Here is an 11,753-nt window from a genome sequence, read left to right as displayed (position 1 = left end):
CATAATTTACAACCTGAACCTTAGACTTCATTCAGTCTAAGATTCAAAGCTATATTTAAAGATATGAAAGAAATTTCTCAAGTAGGCAAAATGTTCACAAGCAGTGAGTGTCCATACAGGTTTAAACTGTCCCTATGGTAAATACTAAGTTTTCAACACCAGGGAATTAATTAAAATATTTAACCAAACAAATGAAGAAAGGCTAATGGGAAAAGTTGATAATTTCTAATATCCAAATAAGTGAAATTTATTTATTTCCAGTGACTAAAAATATTGTAATAAGAACTAAATCATGAAATAGGTTTAAATTCTACATAGTAGAATACAGCAGTGGTATATTGTTTTGCTCTAAAATTCAGTAATAAAACAAATTTTGGCCATTCTCTTAAAGAGTGTCATTGATTTAACTGCTAAGGAATAAGAATAAGAACATTTAGTGTCAATTCATAATATGCCTAATTAAGTCATTATGTCAGATCAAAACAAGGAAAGTGGAGAAGGACATGAGCCACTCATTTATGCTCCTTGAGTGGACAAGAATATATACATTTAGTTTTATATTTAACCTGTCTTCTAATAATAATGAAACTAATGCACAGTTCAGTTATAGCTTTGATAAAGCTTCCTTGGAAGAGTTTGAGCTCAAATATTAGTAGAAAAAGTAATAGATTGAAAGATTGGAGACACCTGGCCCATAGAACAACCAAGAGTTGCACATGACTGAATGGATATCATCATCATCATCATCATTTATTTACCCTAATTATTTATGAAAATTTCCAGGAGGGGCATGGAAGCTGAGGATTCTTACTAGATTAATATAAGCTAGGTTTTTAAATGGCAGAGCGGTATTATGCCAGATACCAGCTGTAATGAAGAATTGGAAGGGAATTTTGTGTGTGTGTGTGTGTGTGTGTGTGTGTGAGAGAGAGAGAGAGAGAGAGAGACAGACAGAGAGACAGAGAGACACAGAGAGACAGAGACATAGACACACAGAGATAGATAGAGAGAGAGAGAGAGAGACAGAGACAGAGACAAAGACAGAAACACATAGAGAGAGTACATGTTATATTGAGGCAAACAAATAAGATTTTTGACTGAAAAGCTTTAGTAGGGTACATATGATATTTGTCAAACAGTGTGCTGTAACTTAACCAACACACAACCTTTTTACTTTAATATTTTTCAAATACTAAATATCTGAAAGGAGATGGGTCTTGCCGTTCATATTAGTTTGGTTGATGAACATGTTCTATGTTTTCAATAATTTCCCGAGCATATTACTGCTGGTTTTTCATAATTGAAAATTGGGTTATTTTCTCTGAAAACAGGGTCAAATGTCCTGAGACATCTTCTCAAACCTGTTTATATTTTTTTTTTTAAAAAATGCTCTCAATGTATGTGAAGTGTTAATATACCACTTTATATTGTTTTGGTAAGATTGCATCCAAGTCATTATACAAAAATTAAGAAGAAATTGAACAGCCATGTAATGTATTGATATGAATTACTTGGAACTGTTGAAAAACGGTCATAAGTCTATGTCTGTTAGATGCCAGACTTTCTGTCTACATGCCCATTGACTCCTGTTTAAAGCAGGAAAGATACTTGAATCCTATTGGCTGCCGCCTTTTGCCAAGTGTATAAATAGAGATGGAGCAGCATTTAACCAGGCTTCTGTTTAAACCTTTAATAAAGAGTTGTTTCACCTACTGCCTCGTGGATGTCTCCCCGATCACCAAACATAACAGTGGCGACAAAGGTGGAATGTGCTGCCTACGTCGAAGAGCTGAGTTACTAAGGGGTAAGCCAAGTGATGATGCCTTGGTCAGATCACGTCCCCCATTCCTGCTAGTACAAAAATGATGGAGGAAGAGCGCTCCCAAGGAATCATCCCTGGGAGATTAAAAGAAGCCTAGGTAGCACAAGACATTGTTAGGCCAAAAACACAGCAAAGAACTCACCATGGCCAAACTTGGGAAACTCTTGGAATTTGAAGTTGCTCATCCAGAGAGGTGGAGCTCATATGTCATGAGAATCAAGAATTAATGCGTGTGTGCAGCCAAGAAACTTTTGAAATCGCTGAGAAATTGGTCACTCCAGCTCCACTTGAGTCCATCACTTATTCAGAACTTTAAAAAATGCTCAAAGAATACTTTGTGCTGAAGCTATCAGTCATCGCCTAGAGACCAATGACCGGGTAAGTCGGCTACCGAGTTCATAGCCACCCTTCATCAAGTGGCACAACCCTGCAAATTCAAAGACCTTGAAGAGTGACTACGAGACACCTTAGTGTGTGGGTTGAGAAGTAGCGAACTCCAACAGAAATTATTCGCTAAAGAGACTATTTCATTCCAAGGTGCCCTAAGGGAGATCATAGCCAAAGAAGCTGCTGGAGAAGTCGTCAAAGCTTTATGGTTCTCCAGGAGCACTCCCTGCATAGAGGCCGTCACCAGGAGGGTGCTGAGAGAGTCAAAGACACTGTATTGAATCAAGAGGTCGATCAGTTACAGAAGCCAGAAAGAAGGTCACAGCACCCAGTTGACAAGGCAATTCCCTTCTCTCGATGTGCAGGGTATGGAGGTTGACACAAACACGTGGAATGCAGGTTCCATTCAGCAATGTACCAGGTGTGTGGCAAACAAGGCCACAACACCACTGTCTGTCAGGGTCACCGGAGAGAAAGCCCACCAGAAGAGTTTCCCCGAAAAGGTACCCGGGCCCCGGGGCAACACAGGGTTGGCTATTGCACCAGTAGAAGGAGCATGTATAGAACAGATGCCCATCGCCCACTCAGGGAGAAGTTGCATCTCAAAGTCAAACTGCACAGAGGTCCATGCAACATGGAACTTGATATGGGGTCAGCATTATCCATAATTTCCCAGGGAACCTTCAAACACATTTTTAGTTGCAGCAGCAAAAGAGTTAAGCTCAAGCTGTCGAGCCTCATATTAACGGATTTCCAAAACTCTAGTGTAACAGTTAAAGGGGAAGCTACATTCAGGGTACAATTCAAGGGATTTGAGGGCCCACTGGAAGTTGTAGTAGTTGAGGGCAACCGCACAAGCCTCATAGGGCTTGATTGGTTTGATGCATTGGGAATCAATGTAACTGGAATTAACAGCACACAAGCAGTGGACTTAGTGGTAGTTTGCCAGGAGTTTGCTGACATTTTTAGCCCTCACTTAGGTAAATAAAAGGGTCCTCCCATAGCTCTTCAGCTTGATCCTGCCATAACTTCAATAAGAATCAAGCCACGTAGAGTACCCTTCGCCCTCAAGCAGAAGATCATTGCAGAGCTGGACAAGCTGGTGCAGCAAGGCATCCTGTAGCCAGTTGATAGCAGTCAGGGGGAAAACCCCATAGTTATGCCACTTATGGCCAAGCATAGCACATGGTCTGAACAACTAAAGAATCCTTGAGGAGGATAGTAACCGGCAACTGGCAACACAGACTGGCAGATTTTCTACTCTGCCAATGCACAATTCTGTGCACTTCCATGGGCAGAAGCCCAGCAGAATTAAGATGGGGCCAACGTTTGATCACAAAGCTGGATCACCTATATCCAGATGGAATTGCCTCACAAACATCACAGCTAAAGGAACCATGACACTTGCAAGTTGGCAACCCAGTTTGGGCACAGAACTATGGGCAAGGGGCACTGTGGGTGGTAACTGTGATTTGTAAGGTGATTGGGCCACTTTCTTATGAAGTGGTCCTGGAGAATGGTTGCATGCTACGTAGGCACATCTACCAACTGTAGCAGAGGGTAGCAAACCAGCCAACAGCTCAGGACTCTAATGACAGTCTAGCTCATGGTTCTTGTGACAGTCAAAGTCAGGAGCAGCACGATGGCAGTAAGTGCATTAGAATCTGCCAGCAACAGCAGAACTCTCCGACTGAGGAATGGGGCTCTAGCATCTGGTAAGTCAGTCTTAAATTGATACTTCAACCAATGTGCAATGCCAGCAGATGGCTCCATTTTCTGGACCAGTGGACTCTGTTCCACCTATGGACATTGTCTCAAGTCTACCAGGACAGACCTGCCATGGAGACTTGATTCTACCTGTAATGGATGGGTCCCATAGCCCCGGTCTACCTAGCTGGGCAGGCTAGCAAGCAGATCGGGGTCCTCCAGTGGTTCCGAAGCATTCGGAACAGGCAAAAAGGCCACCATTGTGTTTAAAAGATTTTGTTCAATAATTGTCATTATGAACTATCTAGGGGGCAAGGGTGTAATGTATTGATGTGAATTACTTGGAACTGTTGAAAAAACGGTCGTAAGACTGAGTCTGTTAGGTGGCAGACTTTCTGTCTACATGCTCATTAACTCCTGTTTAAAGCAGTAAAGATACTTGAATCCTATTGGCTGCCTCCTCTTGCTGAGTGTATAAATAGAAGTGGAGCAGCAGTTAACCAGACTTCTGTTTAAACCTTTAATAAAGAGTTGTTGTTTCATCTACTGCCTCATGGATGCCTCACCGATCACCAAACATAACAAGCCATTTGTCCAGAATGCTTATTTAGGGTCTCTGGCTTGAGCAGGGGGTTGGATTATAAGACCATCAAAGTCCCTTCCATCTCAGTTACTCTGTATTCTGTATCATGTATATTCAGTAAACACTAAATCGTTTTATTGGCCAGAGGGGAAATGCAACTCTATAATAGGAATCTAACAATAGAATTTATGTAGTTATACCTGTGTTGAAATGTAGTTCTTTTTTCTTTTCTTTTTAATGAACATGAGTGAGAAAGTTAAGCGGATGTTCTTCAGAATATTATATCTAACTGGAAGTATGTTGTTCTATAATTGGAATAAAGTTTCATAATTGGAATAAAGTTCTAATCAATTAAGTAATAATCTTATTTCTAGAAACTGAATCAAGTGCTATCTTCATATCTATGAATGCAACATAACAATTTTCTCTGAGGTTGAGTGATGTATATTTCACCTAAATGGCAAAAGACTAGGCAATAGTGTAAAGCTGACCAATCTTTGCACTTTTATTCTTCTGCCAAAATGTTATTATTGCCACATCCAATCTACAAGTTTCTGTTATAGGTATCCATCACAAAACATGTTATGAAATTCAGCAGATTGAGTATTAATTTGCTGGATTTCTTTCATACACTTTTAATACAATGGGAGAGTCTTAGATTTGTTCATAGCATTTCTGATGTCTATGTGTGTTATGCTGTTGTCTAGTATTAGCTCCCAACACTACATCCATTTTCAATAATTCCTTTGGAATTAAATCTTCCACAGTGATATTGCCATTTAAAAAAAAATCATGAAAAATAATTTAGTAATCCCAAAAGGAAATATAGAAGTGTAGTTTGTAGTATTTTAGGACACAAATAAAAAAAAATGTAGACTAGTATTGTATCTAATCTAAATCTAAAATGCAGAAGGCGTTTAAAAGCAAACATCAGGAGAAAGGCACAAAAATACAAAGGGAATCTACACCAAAATAACTAGAATTGAATATAGTCTATAATCTGTAATATGATTTGTGCAACTCTGCTGTGAAGGAGAGTAAAAATTAAAATCTGATAAACATGTTTTCTTTAGAAGTTGGAAGGGAAGTGGTTCTACAGAATTGTTATCATCCTAAAATTATAGTTCTTCCTCTTGGGAAATCCTCAATGGATTCCACATATATTGTATGCATATAAATATTGCCTGATGAATGAAACTCTATATACAGAGACTTACCTATTGCAGGATTACTGAAATTCACTAGGTCATCCTGATCTGTAGACAAAGAGGCTTGTTTCTTTGATAATAGCTGTATATTTTATTATTAAGTTTTTTATATCTTTAGGCTAAAATCTTCTCCAGAAAACTGACTGGAAACTGCCTCAGAGCAAGGAAGAGAACCACTTCCGATTCCATGGTTGACTATACTGAAACATTACTCCGAACCCACAGTGTTTATGCTACAGTTTCCTAACTATTTTTCCATGTTGTCCTCAGAATAATCTTTATTTCTTAAGTTCAGGGTTTTAAAACTTCATTCTTTTCAACACATAAACCCAACAATCATGAAGAAAGAAATTGATTGTTTAATGAGCTTAGACCAAAACTATTAACAAGACAATTATAGACTCATTATAGACTTGTAGGAGGATGGGAGCCAAAATTTAAAAGCCATGTAATAATTTTTCCTAATTAACATATTTTTAATAAATAAACTTTGAGCTTTATTATGCCTTTTAATAACATTTGCTAGATTAATTCTAATATTTGACTAAACAATATCAGTAAATTTGTAAAACTTCACATAAACTGAAAACCCCAAGTGTGATGCTCATAACTTTTCATTTTTAGCCAAAAATGATACATATAATATTTTGATGCACATAAAATTAAGCAGTTTTTGTTTTCTGATTAAACATTTATCTATAGAACTGATTTTGAAGATAGAACAATCAATGAATGAAATATTATCTAAACTATAAGAAGAAAATAAAGTATTTCATTTAAGAATATAAGAGGAACATATTTTGACTCTTTTTATATTTTTCTAAACTTGAACAAAATGTAACAAAGTCTTCTCAAAGAATCCTTTACTTCTCTATTTCTTAAACTGTATATAATAGGATTAAGCATGGGGGTTATTATGGTGTAGATCACAGAGAATACTTTATGAAGCCCATTCAGTTTGTTAGTGTTAGGTACTACATAGATACTCATCAGAGTCCCATAAAAAATAGTCACTACCAAGAGATGAGAAGAACAGGTGGAAAATGCCTTTTGTTTTCCTACAGTGGAAGGCATTCTCATTATGGCTACAATGATAAATGTGTAAGATGTTAGAGTTAATATAGATGGTGGGAAAGTAAATATTGAGCTTAAAACATAAAGAAAAACTTTTAAAGCATATGTGTCCCCACAAAATAATTCTATAATTGGGAAGGTGTCACAAAAGAAATGATCAATTCTATTATTGCAGAAAACTAATTTGGATATGATAATCAGTGTAATAGTGTTTGCTAAAAAACCACTAATCCAAGAATAGGCTATCAGTTTAAAACATATTCTGCCATTCATCATGGTAGTATAACGTAGTGGTTTGCATATAGCTAAATACCGGTCATACGACATTGCAGACAACAGGTAACATTCCACAGATACAAAAGAACCAAAAAAATAATGTTGCACAAAGCAAGTGGTATAAGAAATCAGTTTACTTCCAGTAAGTAAGTTGAATAGCATTTGTGGTAAGATGTTTGAACTGCTACAGGCCTCCAAGTATGAAAGGTTCCCAAGGAAAAAATACATGGGAATGTGGAGGTGTTGATCAAAAACAACCAGCAGAATAATAAATAGGTTTCCAGCCATGGTCCCCATGTAGATGAAGAAGAAGGGCCAGTAGAGAGGAATATGTAGTATCTGATTGTTTCCAAATCCAAGCAGAATGAATTCAGCATTGAATGTCTGATTTATCATTTCAGTAGTTTCCAATAACTGTTCCTGGGAAAAGTAATATGGTAAATCATATTGTCATTTTTCTCTTCGATTTAAAAATATATGAAAATGAGAAAAATCCACTTCCACTACCTCCTCAATTTCATTAATGTTATTGGTTCCACCCCTTAAAATATTTTTTCTAAAATAATAAAATATTATTTGACAGAGCCAATTAGGTACTTTTATTTTTACTGTTGTTTACTGACAGATTGGTCTCAAGTACCATTGTATTTTCTAAAAATAGAAATCAAATCTACATTTTGCATAACAAAAGGCAATAGCTATTATAAAAAAAACATGATTATTTACTATAAACACACCTGACTCAAATAAATTTAGTGTTTTAGAATTTTCTGACTTAAAGTATGACTTGATTTCTTTTTCTTTCTTTCAGCTTAGAATGTTTTCACTTACACTGCTTTGTCTTAACCTTACAATGTTCCTGGTATTTACAATTATGTCACTGTTTCTTTAATGGAATGAAGTGGAGAGAAAAAACATCCATCACAAAAAAAAATGAAATCTTTAAAATTATTTATGAATATATTAGACAAAATGAAGAAAGTTGGATATCTTTATTTCCAACTTAAAATCTCTTTCTCTATGATATGGGAGAACTTTTGATGTATTTATAAACCCGCAAAATATAAATTCATTCTCACATTTGATTTGATTTGATTTGATTATGAGACAAAGCAGAAAGAAAAGAAACTTGTACCTAAAATAGGCATGACAAATGTCTAAAATGAAAGAAATATATTCCATAAAAATGATCAAATATTATAGAAACTGAATATATTACCAAATCATCTATAAATAAAGTTGTTACCACTGATGTGATGGAAACTTGAACAGAGATTCAGTCTTAATCCTAATACCTTACTTAACTTTATATTTCTTTCATAGCTTTCTTATTAATATTATGTTTATATGAGTGTTTGGATTTTTAAAATGTAATTGTACATTGTGCTTTGTGAGGGTATTTTTATCAGAGTAGAAGAAAGTTTCCTTTACTCCCCAGGCATAGGCAGATCACTAGGGAAAAAGCAGCATGAGGAAATCTAGGGAAAGAAAGATCTTCAATTTCATAAAAAAGAAACTTAGAAGAATGTTTATTGTGCAGTGTGCACCTGTTTACAAATGATCTGTTTTATTAACACACAAAAAAAAATCTGATTGGGACATGATAGATTGTTACTGCAGTTGGGCAGAAAACCTAATCTAAGAGAAGGCTGTTATTCCAAAACATAGTCTGCTATTCATTGTGATAGAGCAGTTTGCACATAGATAAATACTTAGTATAGGATATTGAAGATAACAGGTAACACTCCACAGCTCCTAAAAAAGCAAAGAAATAATGTTATAGAAAGCAGGTGCTTAGTGAAATTATGTTGTTTCCAGTAAGAAAACTGGATACCATTGAGATATTTGAACTGTAGCAGGTCTCCAAATATGACAGATTCCCAAGGAAGACAAACATTGAAGGTGGAGGTATTAATCAAGGGCAACCAATAGAATAATAAGTAGGTCCCCTTTACATGGTCCCCTTATAGAGGAGGAAGGAGAGGAATATGTAATATCAAATTCAAGCAGAATGAATTCAGCATTGAATATCTGATTTATTAATTCTGCAGTTTCAGATAATTGTCCCTGGGAAAAATAATAGTGTAAAATCATATTGAACTTTTTCTCTTTAACTTCAAAGTATATGATAATGGGAAAAAAGACACCTGGAGAAGTTTGACTTCAATTTCTTCAAACATTCTAATTCCACAATTTCAAATTTCATTTCTGGCATTTTTGTTCTAAAATCAGAATTCTAACCTAGTGAACTAGAATTATATAAAAATGGAACTTTAAAGTTGTTTAAATTTGACTTTAATACTTCCAGAATAGAACGCTCCCAGTGGGTCCCCAGGCCAATTTGCATCCTTATATGGAAGAATTCTGCACTTTTTTATTCATTCAATTAAAGATAAAATGATACATTATCTCTCTCTATAAATGCAAGTAGTCTTGATTAAATTAAATTAAAATTATAGTCATAAGTGATGGTCATTAAGTAGGTGACTACTGTATTTTCCGGCGTATAAGACGACTGGGGTATAAGACGACCCCCAACTTTTGAGAAGATTTTCATGGTTTAGAAAGTCATCTTATACGCTGGAAAATATGGGTACTTTAACTTTCTAATAAAAGTAATGTAAGTCCTAAACACATTAGCATTTCATTATATTGCATTGCTTGTTCCTGATCTGCTGAAGACAAATGTAGCTGGGTAACATCCCATAATAATCATGGGGGTGAACTTGTGAAGCTTTGCAGTATATGAGGAACTGCCTCACCCAATGGGACTAGTTGGCCCCTCTCGTTCTAGTGGAAGCAGCCTAATTTGGATCCTACTGGCCAAAGAATTTCTGCTGCTGGGCTCCAGGAGAAGAGTTCTGCTGTGCCCCCCCCAGAATATTCTACCATCAGAGGTGAGATTTTCCCCCCCCCAGACATACAAGAACACAATCCTGGCCTTCTGGCAGAGCCAGAAGTTCCAGTTGACAGTTAACCCAAAGGTGGGCCGGGGCCCCTAGTGCTGGATGCTCTGCAGCGGGGATGGCCCGATGGGACTGTTGGAGGTCAAGACTGCCGTTTTGTAGAGGCCACTGAACACCCCCATGTTACTGATGCTGTTGATCTCCATGCTGGAGTTGAGGTCATTTTTCCAGGTGCCGATCAGGGAGGACTAAAGGAGAGCGGGAGGGGGAGAAAAGCAGGTCGCTGTGCTAGCCAAGCCCAGCTGTCCAACAGGTAGAGACTTTGGATCCATTTTCTCTGTGAGATATGAAAACACCCTCTAATCCCACTTGTCTGACCCCCAAGGCTGCCCACACTGGGTGGGGCTGGCAAAGGCGGTGAATCTTAAAGTCTGCCAGTGGAGGCGCCTGCCAGACCGCTTCTGGGATGACACCCCATGGACGGATCATTCTGTCATCTGCACAGCGAGAGCACCAGCCACGACAGCAAGTTGCCAAAGAAGCAGCCAAGCACGGAGGAGGAAACGCTGAGCGTCCGTCTGTCAGGGTCCCAGGGCTTCTGGTGTTCAGTGCGATGGCACCTGGTGTGGTCAACCCCAAGGAAGGGGCACCCTCTGTACACTCCGCTGGCTCCCACCAGCTGCTCCTGCCACCCACCCAAGCAAGGCTGGTGGCGGGGGGGGTTTCTCTGGGGGATGAAAAGCCCTGCTTGCACCGCCTCCCTCCCTTGCCCTAGATTGGGAGGGGCAGGATCCCTGCCCAAGGGGCAGATGCTTCTAAGAAATCTCTGGCCTTCTGTGAGCACTGAGCAGCACTTTGGCAGCAAGGGGGGTGGGGGCAATTCTTCTCAGGAAGCCCCCACCGCTGCCCCAACATGGGCATTCTTACTCGGCTGGCTCTCTGCCAGTGCTCCTCTCCCGCCATTAGTCCTCCAACGCTCCAACCTCACCCCTTCCTCCCAGCTGTTTCTCGGAGGGACACTTTTTTAGGGCTATGGCTGCGTGGGACACTTAAAATCTCATCTGGACAGCCAATCCCCACACCAAGGGGTGAGGAGCATGGGTCGCAGGATATGGGGGAGCTTGCTTTGATGTACCATATTTTCCGGCGTATAAGATGACTGGGCGTATAAGACGACCTCCAACTTTTCAGAAGATTTTCATGGTTTAGAAAATCATCTTATACACCGGAAAATATGGTATGTATTGAAACCCAATTTTCTGACCTTTTTTGTAGTGGTTATTAAACCAAATTGTTTTCCCAATTGATTTTTTTGCCAGTAATCAGAAATAAAAAATGAAAAGTAACCAAAATTGTCCAAAATCACTGTTATGTGACCAAAAGATATTGTAAATGGTCATAAATATGAGCCATTTGTCAAGCAATTCAAATGTGAGCATGTGACCATGAGGAAGTGGTGGCAATCAGAATTTTGAAAATGGGTCATAAGTAGCTTGGGGGAGCTCCATCATAATTCAAACAGTTGGGTCCTTGTTAAGTGGGGAATACCTGTAAGTATTTTATGTCCTGAAGGCAAGATTTCTACCATAACAGGTATATCTGAAACAAGACATGGAAAGTTCTCATTATTAGGGATAAAGCAAAACATAACTAAAGGCAAACACAAAAACACACATCTTGTATTGAGGAAAAATCAATGAATATTCATAGAGGTAAATATGATATACAGTACTAGTTTGATTGCAACGTGTGTAGGTTTATTTGTTTTATTTATTTTATTTGTTAAATTA

The 11,753-nt window shown here is 38.1% G+C and overlaps 1 protein-coding gene across 1 annotated transcript; it reads right to left on the bottom strand.

Annotated features, from left to right (window-relative positions):
* Nucleotides 1-6,118: 6,118 nt before the first annotated feature.
* Nucleotides 6,119-8,374, bottom strand: LOC120298035 (olfactory receptor 1044-like). Its single transcript, XM_039321374.1, has 2 exons — nt 8,277-8,374; nt 6,119-7,477 (listed from the first exon to the last, which is right to left on the bottom strand). Exon 2 carries the CDS (start codon nt 7,451-7,453, stop codon nt 6,518-6,520), a length of 936 nt encoding a protein of 311 aa, XP_039177308.1. The 5' UTR covers nt 7,454-7,477; nt 8,277-8,374; the 3' UTR covers nt 6,119-6,517.
* Nucleotides 8,375-11,753: the final 3,379 nt, after the last annotated feature.

The sequence above is a fragment of the Crotalus tigris genome, unplaced genomic scaffold (assembly GCF_016545835.1).
Source record: "Crotalus tigris isolate CLP2741 ecotype Arizona unplaced genomic scaffold, ASM1654583v1 scf7180000023738.1706062, whole genome shotgun sequence".
Classification (NCBI taxonomy): Eukaryota; Metazoa; Chordata; class Lepidosauria; order Squamata; family Viperidae; genus Crotalus; species Crotalus tigris.
This window is presented reverse-complemented; position numbering and strand designations above follow the sequence as displayed.